A 24295-nucleotide genomic window follows, 5' to 3' on the forward strand; every position below is an offset into this window, starting at 1 on the left:
AAAAATACTAAGATTTATAAATGTGTAAAGGTAAAGGGACCCCTGACCATTAGGTCCAATCACAGACGACTCTGGGGTTGCGGCGCTCATCTTGCTTTACTGGCCGAGGGAGCCGGCGTACAGCTTCCGGGTCATGTGGCCAGCATGACTAAGCCGCTTCTGGTGCACCAGAGCGGCACCTATTTATCTACTTGTACTTGAAATGCATGCTGTCTAATAGCTGGGTGAGTGAGATGTACACGTCAACAGAAGTGAGATTCAAAATGACAGAGTGAATATAGCTTGGATTTTGTCCACCCCACCCCACCCCACCCCCTAAGGCTGGCAACACACACTATTCATAGAAAGAAGAACCGAAACAGTCTTGAGTAGATTGGCTGTCTTTTATTTAGCGTGTGCGTTGCTTAAATGTTGTTGCTGGCAGTTCTCCCTTCCACGGTTTCATTTGTAGCGGGAGGCAGTAGAAGACAGGAGTGCCTGGCGTGCTCTGGTCCATGGGGTCACGAAGAGTCAGACACGACTAAACAACAATAATAAACATAGCACAGTGGAAGAGATTAGCAGGTGAATCCCTTCCTGGTGTGGAAATAAGCAATAGAAAAATAGGCTCAGGGGATGTTAAAAGTCCAGGGGTAGGAACTTGAGTGGCGGATGGAAGCAGCAGCACTTGGTGGAATCATAGAAATGCTACACAAAACAACAGAATCATGGAGGTGAGGTAGAGGGTGGGATCCTTGCTGCTGGACTTATTTCTGAAAAGAAAGGAATTAAGGCCACTTGAAGAATGCAACATTTGGGTATATGTGGTCGCTGTTAATGGGCAGGGAGCAGGTCTTAAGCTTCATCTGCTGTAGGTCGATATTCTTAGTTTGCCTATTGTTATCCTTGGCTCCATCTATCATGATCTATCCTGCCTTACTAACCCAATGTTCTCAGCTGCCACTGAGTCAGCCTCAATTGTGCAGCTGGCAGCAGATAACATCAGTTAGCTCTTCTGATGTGGGGAGCAGCACAAGATTGCTGTAGCTCAGGGATGTGGAATCTTTCTAGGCTGACGGTTTCATTTCCCCACGCTTCACGGGCTAAGTTTTGACGGGTTACGATGGTGTCAGGTGAACTTCTGTTTTGCCCTGAGGTCTTCAGAAGAGCCCCTTCCCAAATTCTATTTTGCACACCCCTTCAGCCTCCTTCCCATTTCTTAAATCTCCCCAGTTAGTGGTAGGCCTTGCAAGTGCAATGTATTTCCTCTAACACAATTGGTAACTGCTTACCTTTGCTCTGGGAGCACAGTATAGGTGGTCTCCATGCCAGCATGGATGTGGTCGGTCACATGACAGTGCAATAACCAAGTCCCAGGATACTTGGGCAACATTTCAACAGTTTGAAAAGTCCCAGGAAACAGATCAAAGACATCGGCCCGGTAGGTTCTGGTGTTCTTTTAGGGCAAGCACAAAAAACAACCACCTTACATCAGTAAACATTTTTGCAGCGTCTTTGAAGTAATTAATTGGAAGACATAAAATGAGTTAAGAATATTGTGGCAGAACTTTGAGTGTATTTGTACTGGAAACATATACAATTGGAAGAAAAATGCAGGCAACTTAATTTTTTAAAAAATAAGTCACAGCCATCTATGCCTACTTCCCCTTTATGCATGAGGGAGAAATTGGTTTCAGTTTATAACTCTTTGAAATTTGCACTTCTCTGAATTTTGCAATGCAGTTCTTTACCCAAGTAATGTGTGCAAATATGTGTCTATTAGGGTAAAGTGTGCATTAAAATGCATATACTGGTGAAAATAACAAACAGAAATGCATTATATTATGGGGAATTGCTTTGTAAAAATGTGCATATTAGGCAACATTGCATACAAAAAGGAGAAATTTACACTAAATACAAATTTTCATGAGGATAATAATTATTATAATTTTACTATTTATACCCCAACCATCTGACTGGGTTACCCCAGCCATTTCAACATATTGATGCCTAAATGTGAAGAACTAAACTTAACAATGGAAACGGAGAGAAACAAAAAACAACAGATTTGCCCATCCCTCATTTTATGTATTAGAAATAGCAACTTCGCCCAATCCGGTCCTGCTACTACCACCAGTTAAAACCAAAATCTGAAAAAACAGTGTGGGTTGTTGCGGTGGGGTAGCTGTTAGGATAGTTTTCCCCTTGCAGAGCTTCAATTTCAAGCATTCTTAATGAACTACAGTTTCCAGAATTCTTTGGGGGAAGTCATGTGCTTTAAACGCCTGCTGTGGATCTGCCCAAACCCACTTTGACCCTATTCCCAAACAAACCACCAATGTGCCCTTGTTGTTTGCCACCAATAACATTACATCAGGTAGAAGATGGGAGGCAGTATTGTCAGCTGAAAGCTGTGCCGGTCAGAATAGAAAACACTGGGACAGTTGAGCATAAAGCAGGTTTGTATATTCGGTTGACTAAGAGCATTCTCCAAAAAACGCATTATCATTCCTCCATCATTAAGTTTAAAATTAGAGGCAGGAACCAATCATTTTACCTTATAGTCGAAGCTGTGGCCGTGGAAATGTGCTGTGTGCATATCCACTTCGTTCCCCATCCCCATTAAGTACCAGCTGACTTTGTCTCCAACATGCATTGTAAGGCCATGCAAGTTTCCAAACACCTTTCCGTTAATGGCTAATAATAATAATAATAATAATTTATTATTTATACCCCGCCACTCTGGGCAGCTTCCAACAAAACACTAAAATACAATAACCCATTAAACATTAAAAGCTTCCCTAAACAGGGCTGCCTTTAGATGTCTTCTAAAAGTTTGGTAATTATTTTTCTCTTTGACATCTGGGTGGGGGGGGGCATTCCTCAGGGTGGGTGCCACTACCGAGAAGGCCCTCTGCCCGCTTCTCGCAGCGAGGGAACCGCCAGAAGGCCCTCAGCGCTGGACCTCATTGTCCGGGCAGAACAATGGAGGTGGAGACGCTCCTTCAGGTATACTGGACTGAGGGCGTTTAGGGCTTTAAAGGTCAGCACCAACACTTTGCATTGTGCTCAGAAACGTACTGGGAGCCAGTGTAGGTCTTTCAAGACCGGTGTTATATGGTCTCGGCGGCCGCTCCCAGTCACCAGTCTAGCTGCTACATTCTGGATTAGTTGTAGTTTCCAGGTCACCTTCAAATGTAGCCCCACATAGAGCGCATTGCAGTGGTCCAAGCGAGAGATAACCAGAGCATGTACCACTCTGTCGAGACAGTCCGCGGGCAGGTAGGGTCTCAGCCTGCGTACCAGATGGAGCTGATAAACAGCTGCCCTGGACACAGGCTAAGGAAAGAGAAGTTTATCATGAAGGCAAAAACTCTTTGACGGAACATGTGACTTTCAATACAATGAAGCCAATGGTAGGGCCGGTCCTCAAATACACTCTGCCTACTGAATTACAGGAGGCCAACTGTGAAGGAAACCAAGCGAGCAGGATGTTTGGAGCCCACCTTCCAAAAGAGAAAAGGACCCAAGAGCTGCAATACAACCCTATGCCATACAGTTTGGCATGTATGTGGCAAATGTAATGATCACAGAATGTGATTAATGACTGGCAATTGTGGGTGTTGGAAATACCCCATCGCCATAGAAACGTACCGTGCATCTTATTGCTTTCGATAAACTCCTCGTCTTCTTTGTTCACGCCTTCTGGGTTGACAGCGTAAGTGTTGATATTTTCATCCAGGTACCAAGACAGGTTTTCGTCAAACACCAAAAAAAGAACATTAAATTGAATTGGCTGTGCGGATGTGGAAAGTAATTGTACATGCTCCCTGCGACAGACTAGCAGTGTCCCAATTAATCCACTGTAGAGGTCCTGAAAGCAAAAATAAAGAATATATTTACCTATCGCCATTACTAAAATAATGGAGATGGGGAAATAGCATCTGATGAAATATTGGCCCATATTGAGTGCTTGGGATTAAGTCTAAGCTTCTGAAAGGCTGGCCAAGGGGCTGCTGGATCCTGCAGATGCCCTTCACAGATGGAGACCTCTGGAAGTCTCCTTCTAGAGGCCTCCTACTTGCAGCAATGGGAAGCTCTGCTGCTACCACTCCTTAGTCATTGGTGCTGCAGTGGCAGTAAGGCATGGGAAAATCAGGTGTGGCAGGGACAGATTGAGGGAGACCTTGGATCTAAAGCCGTCCCATTTCCCAGATAAGGGCAAATAATAATAATAAGCCAGTCCTGGAACTGCCATAGTTATTTCCCCTCCCACTGAAACCAACGACAGGAAAAATAAAATCTGGAAAACAAGTACATAAAAGGAGGGGGGAATCTGCCCCACAACCTTCTAACCCTGGTTGGTAGCTCCACCACCATGACTCCATATTTTTCTGGACTATGTCACTATGCATTTAAAAGGTTAGATCCAGTTTTAAGTTAGTCACATTTAGGTCCCATTGAGATCAATAAGATTTAAATCACGACTAAATTTACAGATGGATTTAAATGGGACCGAAGTGTGACTAACCTAGTCTGGATCCAACCCCTTCTATACACATCCATTATAGATGAAAGTTGGCTTGCCACTTCCAAAGTACTTTGAAAACGGATTCTGACTCTACGTTTTCCTCCCCACCGCCCTTTAAAGCTCTGCTTCCAGAAGAGTTTGAAGAAGAAGAGTTTGGATTTGATATCCCGCTTTATCACTACCCGAAGGAGTCTCAAAGCAGCTCACAATCTCTTTTCCCTTCCTCCCCCACAACAAACACTCTGTGAGGTGAGTGAGGCTGAGAGACTTCAGAGAAGTGTGACTAGCCCAAGGTCACCCAGCAGCTGCATGTGGAGGAGCAGGGAATCGAACCCAGTTCACCAGATTACGAGTCTACCGCTCTTAACCACTACACCACACTACACCCAGATTACATGAGGCCAATCTCATTGTCTCCATCAAGATTTCAACAAAGTCAGATGACTTGTTGTTTAGTAAGGAATGAAGCCAAGGTAGGAAGGCTGGTGAAGAAGGGTTCTGTGCCCAGGTAAGGGAACAGATTTGGTAACAGCCATTAAAAACACACCTTAACTTTATCCACAGCTGAGTAATATGCCCAAGGGATACAGTCGGAATCCCCTTCAGCAGGACCAGATCTCCTTGGTATTTTCCAGACATACTCTCTGACTGCACCTGCATGAAACAGATATTTAAAATTGATAAAATCATGCATAGCATGGAGCATAGCTTCCCATAATAATTTATTATTTATACCCTGCCCATCTGGCTGCGTCCCCCCAGCTACTCTGGGTGACTTCCAACAAAATATTAAATACAATAGTCTGTTAAACATTAAAACCTTCCCTAAACAGGGCTGCCTTCAGATGTCTTCCAAAAGTCTGGTAGTTGTGAATGTTAAGTTGTGGGTGAACATATCAGACGACACAGCGATTCTTCAAACAGCTCTTGTTTATTCACAGGCCAGGACAGAACTGAACTGAAGGGTTCAGTAAGTCTGCTTATATAGAGCTCCAGTACAATGTAACTGTAACAATTTTCTAAAACTATCCAGTCACTGAACGTCACTTTCGATCCCTTATTTGCATAACTATCTACAGTATCCCCCTGCTGGCCCAGGGTGAGAACTTCAGTACATAACAGAGAAGGCCCTCTGTCTGGTTCCCTGTAACCTCACTTCTCACAGGGAGGAAACCACCGGAAGGCCCTCGGCGCTGGACCTCAGTGTCCGGGCAGAACGATGGGGGTGGAGAAAGGGTAACAGAGGAAACCTTTTTCTCACTCTCTCATAACACTAAAACTCATGGGCATTCAATGAAGCTGCCCCTCTGCCCACATTGGCAGGGAAGCCCTGACAGCAAGGAGCACCCCAATGCACCCATCCAAATCGCAAGTGGGTAGAAGCTACCACTGATGGTATCCCTGCTGGCAGGTGACAGGCAGAAAGCCCCGAAAAGCAGCATTTCATGGGCATGACTGGATCCTGTGCTGACTCTGTTCCCACCATGTGACAAGAATGCGCCTCCTCTAGGCCTGTGTAGTGCAGTAGCCTGGTGTAGCACAGGGATATTTTTTCTGCTCTCCACCTTCTGCCCTGGCTGGTGTGAGCAGTTGGGCTGTGGACACAGAAGTGCCTGCACTGGTGGCCAGGGTAAAGGTCAATCCCTGCCACTGGTGGCCTAGGGTTAGGATTGTGTCCTATGATGAGAGACCCCAGATAGGCATTCTTGGTGGTTACACGCCCTTCCCCTTCAGATTCACCAACACTAAATTGTATCATTTTCGAATGTTTTTGCAAAAAACTGAACAGGAGGAATTAAGTCCTTGTGAGTTTTCACCAGCTCCACATTTTCTGCTTCTTTTGTCCTTTTGTTATTATCCCCATTCTACAGACCTTGAGGCAGATTTTAAAAAGTGAGAGAAATAACATATGGGACTATTACCTGAACTGGTTTCGGCTGTGTCCGCAAAGTCAGTTTTCACTCCTTGTGCATGAATAGAATAAGGTCTGGAGGCCATGTTTTTAAAAATAATTGTGATTTTATCCCCAACATTTGCAACAAGTAGTGGACCTTGGAGAGATTAAAAACAAATATGTTCTCTAAGACACAGCATTAAAGGAAATTCCAAAGTGCTTTGGAAAACAAAACTGCAAAGACTGATCAGTGCAAAGGAAACCTACAGGCACTTAAGGCTCAAATTACGGTAAATTGCTAGGGCTCTTAAGCACTTAGCAGTGTACTTAAATTCAATTGACTTGAATTATATGTAAGTGGGTTTAATTTTCTCTGGATTAAATCCAGTGTTAAGTCTTAAACTTTATCTACAAGTCATTGATCTGGTTCAAGCATAATGCTAACCCACAGTTTAATGCAGTGGTGAGGAACCTGTGGCCCTGCAGATGCAGCACATCACAAAAAGTGCTAATTGTGATGTACAGAAGCTGCTGCCTCCTTTCATCCTTACTTGAGACCCACACGGCAAAATTCAGTTCATGCCAATATAACGTTCAGTAGTTGTTCTTTCAATTTATAAAGCCAGTACCTAGAATTCCCAGGTGCTCTTTTTCTTCCTTCCTTTCTTTGGCGGTGCTGAATGATTTGTCAGTATATTCTCGATAAACAACCTTCTTGTATTTTGACCCAATGAACTTATCGTTTTTATTTAAGAATGAATTCCCTGGGCTGAAGGGGGGAAAAGTGAAGGATACATTTGAATATGAGAACCAATAAAGTTAAGAGGCACTGGTCAAAAAGTCCAGGTATCATTTATGTAACTGCAAATGTGAAAATGTGTTTTACACAAACACATAGACCATTCATATTCCATCTTCCAACCAGGTAGGCAAAAGGCATTATCAGAGTTCAAGGACAAATTTCAGTCAGGCAAAAATGCTAAAGGAGAGTGCAAATTCCTGAGGATTTGATAGACAGGCTTCGAAAGGCACCTTTGGTCACTGGGCCTAAGATTCCCCACTCTTGAGTTAAAGGAAGGAACTAATGAGACGCCATTCTGCTTATGGCTGGTTGACATCTCCATGTTATGGTTAGGAAAGTCACACACAGTGTGACTGTGTGTGAGGTGTCTTGCCCCATCTACTTTGGGGGTTGGCCCCATCCACTGCTGGAAAGTGGGCTGGGACAACTTTCCACTATGCCTGCAAACAAGACTGAAGCTCAGGAGGGAGCAAACACAGGGAAGAGGTGCTCCACGTCTGACTTTCCAAAGGACCTGTCTACCTGAGAGGTCCCGATCTTGGCCTCCAGCAGGCCTACCTGACCTGTTAAATTGCAGCCACACTATCTCAGTAAGTCATGTCAGAAAAGTCCATAGCTATTCTGGAGCAATAATCCCCCTGCCTGTAATGAGAGTTTAACCAGAGACTGGTAGAGATAAGTGCCTGCAGCCCCATGCTTAAAAGCAAGGGTTGTGTTGCATGAGTCATTTCATGCCTTGCCAGGTTTAGCAGATCTTACAACTCCAACCACTTCTGACCACTGGTCATGTATCTGAGTTGTATCCAGTTGGAGAAGGCTGCTTTACAGAATGGCAGACCTTATCAGCAAAACAGTGGGTGGAAACTTAAATAGAGGAAACTTAAAATCCTGTTGCATCTTAAGTGCTGTGGTATTGTAAGACCCTAGGTCTTGAGTCAACAGTGCCCTTTACTACACTCTGTGAATGTGGCTTTGTGTTAATCAAAGGGTTTGTCTGTCCTCGGAGATGATATGGAGATGTTTTGTGCCAGTCCTAAATATTTTTCGCACTCTGCACAAAAAAGAAACTCATCCCTTGTGCATTCATAAAATAATCCACAAAGGGAAGCTGGAAGCAGGGAAAAAGTGCTCCCTATGAAATCTGCTGCATGAAATGCATAATAGTAGCATCAGCAACACAAGTAGGTACCACTGTGGTGGGAAGGTAAACAGCATTTCCTTGCGCTTTAGTATCACCACTAGTGATACTAGACACCACCTAAGTATTGTTTGCCATGTATTCATTACATTTTACATTTAAATATGGGAGAGAAGTATTGTTTTATTTTTTCCACCATTCCTCCAAAGAGCTTAAGGATAGCTATGTGGTCCCCTGCTCCACCCTTGTACATTTAATTCTCACAACAAATTTGTGAGGTAGGTTAGGCAAATAGCTGGTGACTAGGCTGGTGAGGATTTTGACTTGGGTCTCACCGAGCCTAGTCCAACCACTTGGGATCCATGCCTGCTACAAAAGGATGGAAAGGAAAAGTGAGCGATCTCAGATATGCTTTTCTAGGAATTTATTGTTTGCTCTGGCCTTACCTTTCATGATGGAAGTGATGCCTCTCCTGCTCCCAGGTCCTGCTGGGGGAATAGTCCCATTCTATTTCTACTGCTGCAATGTAATAGGTCTTTTCATGGGTATATACCTCATTATCCTCTGGTGATGAAGCACACTTCCTCACTTCATAGGTTTGTCTCATACCCCCTGTGAAATGATCTGTAGTCATGCAGGCCACTTCAAATACCCCTGGAGAAACAAAGAGAGAAAGCAAACAAATGAATCCAAACCAAGCACACCTAGGAAATGTGAGGCCTGGCCTGCATTACAGGAACTAAAATAATGGAGGACCCTCATTAGGCTACGTACACACCAAGCATTTGAAAAAGCAGAGGATCCTGGAAACCCTTCAGAGCTACAGTCCCTAACACCCTTAGGCAACTATAGTCTCTTGCAGCAAAAACAACAAAGTGTATTGTGGAGTCTTAAAGACTAAAACACTTATTATGGTATCAGCTTTCCTGAAGTGGGTGTCAGCTCACTTCTTCAAATGAATGAAGTGTTATCCCGAGCTGCAGAGATGTGTAATATATAAATTGGTCAAGATGAAGAAGCAGGTCAAGTGGAATATTTTTCAGTGTAACACACTGAGGATTCAGAGACAAGTACAATTTTAAAAAATAAATAAAATTAAACCAGCTATATTTTTAACCCAAGCAAAGGGCAGAGGTCAGCAAACTTTTTCAGCAGGGGGCTAGTCCACTGTCCCTCAGACCTTGTGGGGGACCAGACTATATTTTGAAAGGGAAAAAAATGAACGAATTCCTATGCCCCACAAATAACCCAGAGATGCGTTTTAAATAAAAGGACACATTCCACTCATGTAAAAACACACTGATTCCCAAACCGTTTGTGGGCTGGATTTAGAAGGCGATTGGGCCGGATCCGGCCCCCAGGCCTTAGTTTGCCTACCCATGGGTCACACTCAGCAGAAAAGAGAAGGACCAGAATACTATTTACTCATTATGCAATTGAAGGTTCTCAAGAGAAGGATACAAGAGAGAAAAACCAACTCCAAACATGCTCCACTAATTCTTAGCATTTCCAACAGGAGTGCACACTAGACCACCTCCTAGACTTGAGCTAGAGCAGGGGTTTTCCAAGCTTTTTACACATATGGCCCACTTGAGAAAGCTGAAAATTACCAAGGCCCGCCAGTCACAAAATGGTGGTGCAGGGGTAGAGCCAACTACAAAACAGTGTCGGATGGAGGCAGAGTTTTGCATAATCAGCTAGCAGTTACTGGTATAATTTTCCATTGATATCTAACCTCGCTTTGGAAATTGCTCAACTTTGCCACAGAAATTTCATTGGGGTGAGAGTTCCATAATTAAGTTTTCTTCAAACTAAGTACAGGATTAAGGAGAGATAGTGACTCGGTTTCCCCCTTTTAGAAATAATTTACTGGTCCAGAGACTGTAAACTGAGAAGTTCATATAACCAAATGTATGGCTGGGATGTCTAGGCAAGAGTTTAAAATTAGTAAGTACAATTGTTGTTATTCACCTTCTGAGTCAAGCTTCATAAGAGCTGTGAGAGAGCTATGTGGAAAGAGATTAGCTGTATCCTTTCTTCCTCCTTTAGTCAAAAAGGTATTTCCTGAAAAATGTATTCCATGAATGTCAACCTCTGAACCCAAGCCAATCAAATGCCACGAAACGGTGTCTCCACCACACATCTCAAGGCCTTCCTGGCTTCCATACATGTATCCATTTAAGGCTGCAAAAGAAGGGTGCAAATTGATGCTTAAACACATTCAGTGTCAAAATCCCACAACTAACATAATATAGTTCAATAGCAAAAAGAAAAGATGTATACTATGTGCTTACAGTTTTTGCAAATTAAACAAGCCATCATCTTCCATCTATTTGAAATATTTAATAACGCATGTAGTCCAATCCTACGTACAGTGGTGCCTCGCAAGACGAAAAGAATCCGTTCCGCGAGTCTCTTCGTCTAGCGGTTTTTTCGTCTTGCGAAGCAAGCCCATTGACGGCTTAGCGGATTAGCGCTACTAGCGGTTTAGCGGCTTTTAGCGGCTTTTAGCGGCTTAGCGGATAAGCGGCTTAGCGGCTTAGAAAAAGGGGGGGAGGGGAAAAAACCCACAGGAACTCGCAACATATTTTCGTCTTGCAAAGCAAGCCCATAGGGAAATTCGTTTTGCGAAGCACCTCCAAAACGGAAAACTCTTTCGTCTAGCGAGTTTTCCGTCTTGCGAGGCATTCGTCTTGCGGGGCACCACTGTATCTTTATTCAGACATAAATTTCACCCTGCTAATAGGGCTTACATCTAATTAAACATGCATCTATACACATATTTGCTGTCTTATCTGGATTCTGCTCCAAGTCACACAGGAGTGAATCGTAGAATCTTAGGATTGGATTCAGCTAAATCCTACTCAGACTCACTGGAATTAATGAATCTAACAACGTAAGGAAAGCCAGTTGAATCAGGTCAATAGCCCATCTGGTCCAGCATCATGTTCCACAGTGGCCACAGGAAACCCATAAGCAGGATCCGACCACAATAGCATTCTTCCTTCCTGGGGTTTCCAGCAACAAGTGTTGCTTCCTCTGACTGCAGCCATCATGGCTAGTATTCACTGATAGCTCTCTCTTCTGTGAATTTGCCTAATTCTCTGTTAAAGCCTTCCAAGTTGGTGACCATCGCTGCTTCCTGTGGGAGTGTGTGCCATAGTTTATGTGCTGAATGAATAATTATTTCATGGAACAGTGGCTTCTTGATTGAAAGCACCCAAGTCTCCAAAACTGTTTCTCCTATTGCCCAAGGAACGAGAGAATGATAGACTACAATCTCAATCCCCATTACTCGCTGAGAAACACAGAGCAATTCTAACTATAGAAATTCTAACTAAGCTCCTTTCAGGAGGAATTCGACCCCACACTTTTGTTGGTTAAGTTCCTGGTGGCTGTATCATGTGACTGAGCAAAAGGAAGTTTTGAATAGGCGTCGGTCTCTCCTTGTTCTGGGCATGCTCCCAGAATGCCCATTTTGGAGGCTTGCCCCTATGTAAGTTCCAATGGCTTACATTCTATGGGCTGATCCCCAGATGCAGGGCTGGGCCGCAGCTGCCTTGGGTGGCAGAACCTCAGTGGGGAACAGCCCCGGCCACCACTACTGGAGAAGCAAGGAGAAGGGGCTGCAGCATTGGCTTCTGTGTTCTGGCGGAATCTTGCCAGAAACTGGAAGCCATCGCCACATCTCATGGGGGGAGGGGGCACTGTCAGAACCTGGAAACTGTACAACCCCAGTTAGTGAGGTGGGCAGTGGCAGCAGCTGGGGAAGGCGGCACTGTACCATTTTGCCTCAGGCGGCAAAATGGGACATGCCGCCCCTGCCCATCTGAGCCAGGGTGAGAGACCTTCCCCAGAGACCTTCTCTGAATAAGTGTTTGTTTGGGGAGGTGATTGGGTGGAGAGATGGGGTAAAGAATTTGCCTTCATCATTTCCATAAACAAAAACAAAACGGTAAAATTACAATGCATCTTGTTGGATTCCTGGAAATCTTCATCCTCCTTATTAATCTGCGTAAGATCTCCTCCAGATAGCGCAATATTGTCATCCAGATACCAGCTCAGATTCTCATCGAATACTGTGGCGAGGAGGAAAAACTCCTTGTCTACATTTTTCTGTGGAAAAGAGCAAGTGTAAAGTGGGGGGGGACACATGTGGGAAAACGCTATTAAACTGGCTGGGGCTAGCTACAGTGGTACCTCGGATTAAGATATTGCAGAGGAGAATGGTAGATACATTAAATCTCTACAAGATTCCCCAGGTAAGATACATGGCATATAGGAATGTTTTTCTTCTTTTCTGAGCTGTATACAATGTTTTCCTCTACTTAGAGTAGACTCATTAGGTAATATTTATTTTATAGTTCCACTCAGAGCATGGATGTGTAGCCACAGTTGGGGAACACCTGAACTAAGCTCCTCAGACATACAGTGCTACCTCAGGTTAAGTACTTAATTCGTTCCAGAGATCCGTTCTTAACCTGAAACTGTTCTTAACCTGAAGCACCACTTTAGCTAATGGGGCACCGGAGCACGATTTCTGTTCTCATCCTGAAGCAAAGTTCTTAACCTGAGGTACTATTTCTGGGTTAGTGGAGTCTGTAACCTGAAGCGTCTGTAACCCGAGGTACCACTGTATCTGTAAAACTACGTGCAACTCCTTATCCAACTAATGAAACATCCTTACAAACGCCTTTCAGGTTCTGGGGTGCTCTTTTTCAAATCACCCAGCAAATGACTTCCTATGCTGCTGGAGATTAGAAAGTCAGGGCTCACCCACACTTCTTGCCACCTTCCCTCAGGAAAACTCACGGTTTACCGCTGAACTGGAGCAAACATCAACTGAGTCTTCTATGTAAAGGAGACAACTCCTAGGGGCTGAGGTCTCTTTGCCCCCCCCCCAATAAAATATTTGAGGAGGCAGACCCCCCTAAGTTGATGAGCATTGTGCGTGTGTCACATCTTGTGATCTATTGGGGAGGGGGCTTACCTGGGAGCCCGCAATATTTTATCTAAGTTGGCACCCCTGATGTTTGCTCCAACTTAGCACTAAAAAAAAGGTTTTCTGGAGGATAGCAGTGGGGCAAAGGCCATAGCTGTCAACGTTTCTCTTTTTTAAGGGAAATTCACTTATTCTGAATAGGATTCCTCGCAAGAAAAGGGAAAAGTTGACAGCTATGGGAAAGGCAAAGAGTCAATGTGGTGCCCACAGGCACCAGTGTGCCCCCAGTATGACAGCCAAGAAAAATCTCAGAATCTTTTCAAAAATCAATAAACCCTTGCTCTCGTCCTTTTTTCAGTGACTCAGTCTCTACTACATTGAACGCATCCCCTTAAAAATGACCACACCTCATTCGATGCCAGAATTTGACACCTATCCTCTCTTCTGCTCCTCTGTTAAGAACAGAAGCACTTCTATCTGTGAGGGTGGATGGTGGTGGCTGATATAGGTGCCGTTGGGGTGGGGAGAGGTATGCCCACACCATTTTGTCTTTAAGATGTGGCAGCCATTATGCTATGCCCCTGAAGCAGCCATTTTGTGACCAACACTCACCAGAGTTTCTCAAAATCCCAAATGTGCGGCTGGCACCAAAAAGGTAGGTGATACAAAGAGGAGGATTTCAATTATTCCTGCATTACCTGTTTCCCTGAAGGAAGCAGTGATCCTTTCCTGCACACCAAGAATGGGCCCACTAGGCCAGAGCTGGTGTCCTTGACTGAATCCGATGCTGAATAATAAATCCAAGTAAGGCAATCTGGATCGTCCCGAGTAGGACCCACAGTTTCAGGAACCTCCCACTCATAAGTGAATTTCTCTCCAGGATTCACATGCGAAGATGGGCTTGCAGGTCCTACATTAAGTTCATCATCAAGAAAGAAATGCCCCTAAGTAGTCGTATCATGGGAAGCATGTTAAGAAAGTTGGTTTACCTCCTCCAGTGGATACAACACAAGATTTACATCATTCCCTTAAGATAAATATTCACCTCCAGAGATGGTGTTGTAGAAGGCACCCTCATTGTCTTTGTTGTAGCTCAGCCCATGCGGCTGAATGCTGAAAGGGTGCGTTGCCCTGTTTAGAAACGTCACCTGGATGGTCTCGCCAACTTCTGCCCTCATGACAGGTCCTAGTTAAAAAATCACACAAACCCAACAACACAAATTAAAACTATAATATCTTAATCACGGTTGCAGCTCAAACACACTTGCCTCTCAGCAGAAGCACTTGAATAAGGTGTGGTCCAAAGCTTGTATGGAGATGTGGCTTAGGAAGGGTACCAAGCGTCAGCTGGCAAGGTGCTCTCATGACCCCCCATGGAAACATCTTGGTGGAAGTGGTCAGACGGGAAGGAAGAGGTCAAGGAACTGCAGGAATCTGACCCATGGGAGGAGCCCAATGGAGTGGGAGGTGATCAACAGGACCTGGTGGAGGACTTTGGCCCCAGGGAGAGGTCCAGCAGATAGGGAGGTAGTGACCTAGACCTAGGAGAAGGGCCAAATGGGTTGTCAGGAGAATGGCCTGCCTCAATGTCATTGGATGGGGTATCCCAGCCAGTCAGTGTGTTGCCCCTGGAAGCGCCCTCTGACAACATAGATCTACTGTCCTCGGGAGAGGCGCAGAGGGATAAACTTGACCGTGAGTCAGCCCTATCGTCTCTACCTCCATCACCAAAAATGCAGAAGTGACTGCACTGGTGTGAACAGACTCCTCATGCCCAGCCTACTTGCTCTCCCAGAGTGGAAAAACACTATAGATAAGTCAGAACTTAGATCGTTTTTTAAAAAGGATAAAAAAAATCCTGTGGGAAATGTCGTTTTAAACAATTCTTGCTCTCTGGCACCATCTAGTGTTACATGTTTAAAATACATTCAATTTGTTGTTTCTTTACTAATGTAGCTGAGTCCCCAGTTTTGAGTCTTCATACCTCAACCACATAAATGAAGGTGCCCACCCTGCTCTTCGAAGGGAATGCTCAGAGAGTGTGTCAAATGTTGTGTCACTGTCTTTTTTCTGCCTATCTCCCATGCTTCCTGACTTTGTAGCTGTTGGAACTCCACTCGGCCAAGCCGATAAGGCCTCCTCTTCCTCCGAACTGAGCCTTTGAAATCGCCTCTGACGTGTTTAATGACCTGAGCTTTTGATGAGGCCTCAAGCACATTCTATCCAGCAGGGTTCCCAGCACAGGGAAGAGACGAGAGGTTTGGCTACATTGTAAAGAGCTTTATTTCTAAACTACACAGAACAGAAGAGACATCCTCTCTCTATGAAAGCAGAGAGCAACTGAAACAAAGGAACAAAGGAAACAGGAAACCACTAACGTCACATCCCGTCTCCCTTTCCCATGAGACTGCAAGGTCTCTGGAATGTAAACAGAGTCCTGTGACTCCACGCAGCTGCTCAGTGAGAAACAGAAACTAACAGTAACCAGTAACCCTACTTACGTTTGGGTGCTGTAGAGAATTTTGGAATAAAACTTTTAATGCTAACAATTGACTCAAGAGCCCGAGCACAGGGTCTGCTAGTGGGGGCCACGACAGTGGCATTTTGACTCTGGGCATGATGTTCCCCACTCCTGCTTTAAAGGACTGTTTCGGTTTCTTTAGTGTCAAGTCTCAGGCTCCCATCCACAGTCACTTTGGGTAAAACCACATTGCCAGACCTCTTTGTAGTAATCAGACATCAAACTAGTGACACCACTGCCTTTACCTCTCAAAAGGTGTATTGTCTTCAGCCTTGAAAGACAGCCTAGGAAACTGAAAATCTCCTCTGCTTTTGATTGCCAGAGGCTAAAAACAGTCTTACCTAAAAGCCCAAGATGTTCTTCACTAGGGAGCCTCTTTCGGCGCTGTGAAAATTCACTGCTGGTATACTCAACGAAAAGAGCTTTTTTGTAAGATCCACCAATCCTTTGTTCGCTTTTTTCAAAAAATGTCTTGGACTCCCTGTGCAGCAACACAAATTATTTTCAAGAGCTGCATTCAGTTAACGGCAAAGAGAAAGACATTCTACACCATACTAAAATTGTTCAGTCCTCATCTCATTCTAATTTCTTCTGTTGTTTGGCTTTGAATGGCATAACTTGGAATCAAAGTGATTTGGATGGTAGGACTTCACTTGGAGGCCCAAATGGTCAGTCTTACTGGCAGCATGGAAGAACTACAATGAAGGGATTTTAAAGGAGCAAAAGGTAACATTTGCTTCCACACTGGGAATTTGCTATGGACTAGCCACACTTCCATTCACTGACTCTTTACACGACATTCTGAACAACTTTTTAAAAAAAATAATCAATGGAATAGCTGCACAATTTCCCCAGGTGCAGATGTCCTCTTGTGCTGCTGTTCTGGCTAGTCATGACCTGTATCAATTGCTCTATTTCCTAGATTGCTGGTGACATTCCCTTCCCTGTCTCTCCTCTCTAGGAATCAATTCTATCACATTAACCTTCCTCTTTCCAAATCACATCACCTTTACAGTCAGTGGCCTCAACTGTGGCAGCAAAGAAGGGGAAGAGCCAACCAGACTCTCACATTCCACACCCTCCAACAAGTCCAGGCCTAAAGCCAGGATGTGCGTCTTCTGGGTCATGTGACCCGCAAGAAAGCACAGAGCTCAAAAAACGGGGTGTCCTGATTTAATTGGGGCACTTGAGGGGTATGACGTTCCCATCCACCACTGAGGCAACTGATAGGTAAAGGTAAAGGTAAAGAACCTCTGGACAGTTAAGTCCAGTCAAAGGCAACTATGGGGTTGCGGCGCTCATCTCGCTTTCAGGCCGAGGGAGCCAGCGTTTGTCCAGACAGCTTTTCAGGTCATGTGGCCAGCATGACTATACCATTTATGGCACAATGAAACACTGTGAAAGAAACCAGGGTGCACGGAAATGCCGTTTACCTTCCCACCTATTTATCTACTTGCACTGGTGTGCTTTTGAACTGCTAGGTTGGCAGAAGCTATGACAGAGCAATGGAAGCTCACCCCATCATGGGGATTCAAACCGCTGGCCTTCTGATCGGCAAGCTCAAGAGGCTCAGTGGTTTAGACCATAGCGTCACCCTTGTCCCTGAGGCAACTGATATGCACAAGGCAAAGGGAAGGGCCAGGACAGGGACCCCTCTTACATTAATGGGCCTCCCCATAGCTGCAGCAATGGGAACCCAAGAACGCCTGGGAGCTGCCATTTTAATTTCCCAAAATACCACAGAGTGCCTAATGTAGTGTCATGCCTTGTAGGTAATTGAAGCTCACAAGCCTAGCTGCATGATGTTGAGAACCCAAGGTAAGTATAAGCCCTGGTGGGTCCTTTGGGGGCACTGGGTCCCCAGCAGCTGCCCTAGGATGCCAGGGGCTGGTACCAGACCAGGGCCAGATCTTCTTGTGCAGACTTGACTCTATACTTCCCTCCCTGCTAAAAAAAATCTGAACATACAAAGGAAAGGCACTGCTGGATTGGATTGCTCCACACACCCCTCCTAGACAGCTGCTTGCTAAGATTGAACAGCTCTGCTGGTGAGAGCATTGGAAGCACACATTTTTTTCATGCAATCATCTGGCTCCTGTTTGCTTGATAGCTTAAAAGGCAATACTTACTCATCTAGAATTAATGGTTCCCCTGTGAAGTTATTTATTCCAGATGGGCCATAATTCCACACATGTTCCTCTGCTGCAATGTAATAGTGCCTTGCTATGGTGCTCTTCTTGGGAGAGGGGATATGGCTATTACAGTTTTTCACCTCAAAAATGGCCTGCATGCCACCTGAAGAAAAGAAAGACAGAACACATGGCGTTAGGATACTTCAAATTCTGGGAATCTCTGCAAACAGATTGAAGACTCTTTAAAGTTAAAGGTTTGCTTCAATAAGCCCCAGGTCCATATCTCCGCATGAAGCACTGTAAAAGCTATGAGCATTCACTTGCTTGTGTTGATCAGCAAGAATCTGCAGCAGCTTTCTACAACCTGGTGGTCTCCAGTTTTTTTGACTACAACTCCCAACATCCCCATGAAGCAGCTGTGCTGGCTTAGACTGATGGGAGACGTAATCAAAAACATCTGGGAGCCACAAGATTGGAGAAGGCTGTCTTTCATGATTTATCAGAACCTTATAAATTTATTCACTATATCTGAGCAGCTCAGTTAAGCAAATTTGGTAGAGAGAGTGAAATGAATTGCTCCCTAGTGCAGACTTGTTTTTTCCTGTTCAATTTCCCCTGAAAGCAATGAAATATCATCAAGGCCCATCACTCTCAAGGGGACTTCCTATATTGAATTCAAAGCATGCAGCGACAAAGAGCCCCATTTGTGGAGCTTCACCTGCCAGCTGTTCCAGGCTCTGGGCAGCTGTATTGCCTGTTTTCTTCCAGAAAACAGAAACACCTTTTACAGGAACAGAGGCAGCAACCTTGTAAAGGATTCTGTGGAGCTGTGGATTCTGTAGACTCATGATCCGATCTAGGTCATGGTCTGCCCAGATCTGATTATTTGCAATTTGAGTTTGATGAATTCCTTCCCGATCCCCAACCAAACCCACTGCTGGCATGTGGGCCCCAGTGGGTTGGCCAGTGGTGAAGCTGGCCTGTTGGACAAAAAGGAAGCCACCCCAGATTTACAGGTATGGGGAAACTTTGGGCTTCCAGATGTTGCTGAACTACAATGCAGACCAGCTCTAGCAAGCATGGCTAATGCCCAGGGATAATGGGAGCTTGTAGTTCAGCAACATCTGGAAGGCCAGAGGTTCTCCAACCCTGATCTAAAGTCTCTGTCCTTTTGCCTGTCTCAATCTTATTACTTTCTTAAGGAGTGAACCCTGTGCTGTGAACTCTAGGCTTCAAGAGAACACACCTTTCGGAACCTGGAAAATATTTATAATTCTTTGGTATGCAAAAAGAAACCCAGAGAGAGCGCCCTTGGTTTGTACCTTCTATGTGATCATTGACTTGACAGCTAAGCAGCCACTGCCCATCGTTCTTTGGCACCATGAGAGCATCCACGAAGGTAGCCGGGAAGAGGCTGACCGTGTCAATTCGATGGTTCCTTTCAGTCAAGACTTGCCCATGGAAATAGGCTGAATGGATATCGGCTTCATTACCCATTCCAAAAAGATACCACTTCACATTTTCTTCTGCACACATTGTGACATTGGGAAGATACCCATACATATATCCATTGATTGCTTTAAAAGAAAAAAGTTAAAAGATTATTTCAAACTACCATGATGCCCCCCCCAAAAAACAGAGTACATTCAAATTAATATGTTAGCAATATCTATTTACGGATTGCAGCAGCACAAATTGAATTGAACCAGCAAAAGTTAATTAACCAAAGTCCTTTTTAAAAAGCCAGGTCTTCAATAACTGCCTGAAGAAACATGGTGAAGGCCCTACCCCTGGTTGACACCATCCTCACCTCCTGAGACTGATGGTTTTGGAACAAATAGGCCATTCCAAAAGTATCCAGGTCTCAAACCATTCATGGCTTTAAAGGTTAACACCAGCATCTTGGATTGAGCCCAAAAAAACCTATCGCCATCAATCATGATGAGGTGGAATCAGCAAACCTCTACCTCTGAAACAGGCTTTCTTTTTGCAGAACCCACTTTAGATCTAGAACATTGATGCCGTAGATTTCACTTAATTGATTATTATACCTAATATCTTGACCCCAGGCATGACATCAGAAGTTGGTGTTGTTGCACACCTGCCAATAGTTCAGAGGACCCATCACCAATCTGCCCTTGCTGGTCTGGGTTTGCTAGTGGAAACTTGCAAGAGACCCATTGAATTTTGATGCCCACTCTTTATCTTGTACTTGTTTTTAGAATCTTCAGAGTGACTAACTTGGGGCTTTTAAGCAGTCTGCAATTCAGCTACTGATCAGCTACTTAGCTTCGAAACAGGTGCTATATATTTTTTTTAAAAAAACGTACAATCTAGAGTAACGCATACACCATATAGATATTTGTGTGGAGCAATATAAAAACGATTCACTATGGCAGAAACATCTATGTTCAGGGAGAGTATATCTCTTGACTGCCTGCTGCTGTGGATAACTTTCAATATCTTGCCTAAGTTGTGAATATCTATGGAACTTACTTGTAACGTTATACGCACATATACATGTTGCAAAGAAGGTTCTTAAAAGAATGAAACAATTTGTTCTGAAAGGTAATCTTACAGTGCATTTTATTGCTCTCTTGGAAGTCCTCATTCCTGTCAACTTTGTCAGGTTCAGAGCAGTATTTCTTGATATTATCATTTAAGTACCAGCTGAAGTTTTCGTCTACCACAGCAAACATCAGGACGAATTCTCGGTTGACATCCTTATCTTTTCCACCCTGCAGTGTACCTAAGGAAAACAAAGGACACATTTTGCACATTTACCTGCTGAAATTATTGTCTCCCAGCTATTTGTTACCAGAAAAATGCCCACCAGTGATGTATGATAGAGAGGCCAACCCATTTTCTGCTACAGTGTCTGAAAATGCTGCTCTTTTGTTTTTCTCCATGTGCATGAATAGGGGGCATTCACTCAGGTGGGAAAATGCCAAGAGAGACATTTGAGGTTATTTACTTGAAATACTTTATAGCACACCCTTCAATGTGAAATAAAAATGTTCAAGGCAGCTAACACACACACACACACACACACACACACACACACACACAATCATGTTAAAGATCATGGCTAAAACAGCAACACACCTTAAATGGATCAGCAACATCAAACAAATCTAAAATCACAGAACTAGAACTTGAGGCCATCAAATGAACTGGAATGGTGGTGGAACTAGATGGGCTTTTCTGATCAAATAAGGCTCTTTTCCAGTTCTGAGATGCAGCCTTCTGTTGTTGGATGTGATGTTGCTATTTTAAAAGGAATTTCCCCCGGTGGTCACCCACTCTCTTTATCTAAAGGTCTCCAAAGACAATCTCAACATTTGGGCAAGTTCACATGGGAGTGATGATCCTTTAGATTCCCAGATCCTAAGCTTGAAAGGTCTTGAAAGGATTAAACCAAAACCTTTGAACTGTGATCAGAAAAGCCCATCTAGTTCCACCACCAGTACAGAGCAGACCAGCAGTCAGCTGTTTAAGAACTGATGGAGAGAAGAAATTAGATTTATCGAGAATAAGTTTAATTATGAAAAAAATGTGTATTGGCAATAAGTAATTTGAACCTGAAATATGGAATAGACGGGAAGTTGGGTCTTTAGTGTTAAGACCAATAGATGTTTTATTGTTTGCCAAGAAAATTATGTGTCTATGGTTATTTTTGTAATTTGTGTGTAATTTGGTACTTGTGGTTTTTTTTGTGTATGTGTGTTTTCTTGTTTTTTCTTGTATAAATATTTTTTTAAAATAAATAAATAAATAAATAAATAAATAATAATAATAATAATAATAATAATAATAATAATAAACTGATGGGATGTGTTTTAGTGTTGTCATATTTTGGAGAGCAAAAAAGAGGACACTATGACGACCATTCAAAGCAAATAAATGCAACGTGTCCCAAATTTTATTGCTGAAAAAGAGGACACATGGCAACCCTAATGCGTTTACTGGTCAACTATCTAGGAGTGTTGTTGTTGTTGTTGTTTTAACCAATTAAAGTTTCCTAATAGTTCAAATAATCTCTAAAGGCAACTCTTCATGCAGTGCATAGCAGCTGAGTCATCTGGAGGTTCCTACAGTATGAATAACAGTTGTCAGTCTATTGCTATCCAGGACAGTTATGTTGGGCGCAACAGCTGATGAAATGTTTAGAAACCACACACAACAGATATGGAAGAACTATCAGAGAATGGAAGATGACAAACACACACACACACACACACACACACACACACACACACACTGCAATTGTGAGAAAGAGGCTTGTGTAAGATGTTTGTGTGTTTGAAGAACCATAAGAAGAAGCAGTTTGTGGACAGAGAGAAAGAGAGGCAGGAAGAAACAGAATTGGTTGATGGCTATAGAAACATTAGAGGATGCAGGGTGACTCAGTCTGTAGATCTAATGTGAAGCAGTGGTTTCCGCTTGGCAGGAACACACATCCTGTTTGCTTCCGCCTACTCTCTGCTTGTATATTCATAAATAAAGTCATGACCTTCCAGTGCTCTCTCCTTCAAAGGAAACCCAAACCTGTGTTGTATTTGCTCCTTGAAGCTACTCACCTCTCAGAGAAATGAGGAGCACATGTGACTCGCACAGATAAACTTCAGCTAAAATCTCAGGAACACAACTCATGAACTGCAAACAGATAAGATTCTCTGACTCTCATTTCTTGGGGGGGGGGAGGGAAACAGCACTCGGTCATTTCCCATATTTCCCTTACCTTTCTTGCAAATGAGCAGAGGTCCAACAAGCCCAGAAGCAACATCCTTTGGGGCATCTATATGTGAGTGATAAATTCTGGTCACACAGTTATTATCTCCTGCTGCTGGACCATGATCTTCAGTTACCTCCCATCTATACACATACTGTTCTCCTGGTTGCACTGCATCATCTTTCTTTTGCAAACCTGAGGTGTTGTCAGGATAAAGTGCACCTAGGAAATGCAACAAATAGTGAATGTGGTATTATATATCATAGTACTGGTACAAGTGCCTCTGTGTCCAGGGCAGTTGTCTACCAGCTCCATCGGGTAAGCCGGCTTAGACCCTACCTGCCCGCAGACTGTCTCGCTAGAGTGGTGCATGCTCTGGTTATCTCCTACTTGGACTACTGCAATGCACTCTATGTGGGGCTACCTTTGAAGGTGACCTGGAAGCTACAATTAATTCAGAATGCGGCAGCTAGACTGGTGACTCGGAGTGGCCGCTGAGACCATATAACACTGGTCCTGAAACACCCCAGTACGTTTCTGAGCACAATTAAAAGTGTTGGTGCAGACCTTTAAAGCCACTTCACTAACATATGCAGTTTGTGTCCACTTGCCCCGAATATATGCCTGTTTGCGCACATTTCTTTGTTGCAGAATTGTATTGCAAAATAATAATAATATTATAAGAATTTATTATTTATACCTCGCCCATCTGGCTGGTTTTCTCCAGCTGCTTTAGGCCGCTTGCAGCAGAATATTAAAAAACATGATAAAACATCAAACATGAAAAACTTCCCTAAACAGGGCTGCCTTCAGATGTCTTCTAAAAGTCAGATAGTTGTTTATTTCTTTGACATCTGATGGGAGGGTGTTCCACAGAGCGGGCACCACTACTGAGAAGGCCTTCTGCCTGGTTCCCTGTAGCTTCACTTCTCGCAGTGAGGGAACCACCAGAAGGCCCTCGGAGCTGGACCTCAGTGTCTGGGCTGAATGATGGGGGTGGAGACGCTCCTTCAGGTACGCTGGGCCAAGGCCATTTAGGGCTTTCAAGGTCAGCATAAACACTTTGAATTGTGCTCAGAAATGTACTGGGAGCAGAGAAGCATGAATTTTGAAGGACAGCTGCCCTTCAGTTCACATACAGAGTTGTAGCCATTTAAGTTCAACCAGTTGCAAGTATTGGACCTAAGGTAGTCATGTCCATTAATTTTGGTGGGTCTCCTCTGAGTATGACTATCATTGGGCACAATCCATTAGCTAGGGAAATGCAGTTTAGGACTCATTCACATTTCCTTTTGTGCCATGTTTCTAGACACAGGTTCAGATTTGACACAACTACTCTATTCCGAACTTAAAAATGGAAAGTGAAATGCCGTTGGTCAACAAAAAGGGATTAAAGACTGTCTCAAGGGAAATCTAAAAAAATGTAGTTTAAACACTGACACCTGAGAAACACTGGCCTGTGAGCGCTCCAGTTGGAGAACAGCCTTTACCAAAGGTGTCATGGACTTTGAAGACACTCAAACGCAGGACGCAAGGGAGAAACGTGCTAAGAGGTAGGCATGCTTGGAAATCCTCACTATGATCAACTCCCGCCTGGAAACCAATGTCCCCACTAAAGAAGGAT

The 24295-nt window shown here is 43.9% G+C and overlaps 1 protein-coding gene across 3 annotated transcripts in view; it reads right to left on the minus strand.

The window, feature by feature from the left end:
- The window catches only part of CP (ceruloplasmin), a 29072-nt gene that overhangs the window by 336 nt on the left and 4441 nt on the right, over positions 1-24295 (minus strand). The window contains exons 3-19 of one of the 3 annotated variants that reach the window (XM_083739266.1): positions 22681-22893; positions 20518-20688; positions 19262-19516; positions 17937-18102; positions 16149-16288; positions 14332-14472; positions 13985-14196; positions 12310-12460; positions 10316-10528; positions 8791-8998; positions 7034-7173; positions 6433-6561; positions 5058-5164; positions 3634-3853; positions 2537-2676; positions 1272-1435; positions 365-520 (exon numbers count right to left, since the gene is read on the minus strand). In XM_083739266.1, the coding sequence (XP_083595392.1) occupies positions 511-520; positions 1272-1435; positions 2537-2676; positions 3634-3853; positions 5058-5164; positions 6433-6561; positions 7034-7173; positions 8791-8998; positions 10316-10528; positions 12310-12460; positions 13985-14196; positions 14332-14472; positions 16149-16288; positions 17937-18102; positions 19262-19516; positions 20518-20688; positions 22681-22893 (2780 nt within the window). In that variant the 3' untranslated portion in view covers positions 365-510. Of the gene's footprint in view, positions 1-364; positions 753-1271; positions 1436-2536; positions 2677-3633; positions 3854-5057; positions 5165-6432; positions 6562-7033; positions 7174-8790; positions 8999-10315; positions 10529-12309; positions 12461-13984; positions 14197-14331; positions 14473-16148; positions 16289-17936; positions 18103-19261; positions 19517-20517; positions 20689-22680; positions 22894-24295 lie in introns of those variants that run through there. The other 2 variants (XM_083739264.1, XM_083739265.1) reach the window with 2 other exon arrangements.

The sequence above is a fragment of the Podarcis gaigeae genome (genome assembly GCF_964106915.1).
Source record: "Podarcis gaigeae genome assembly, chromosome: 5".
Lineage (NCBI taxonomy): Eukaryota > Metazoa > Chordata > Lepidosauria > Squamata > Lacertidae > Podarcis > Podarcis gaigeae.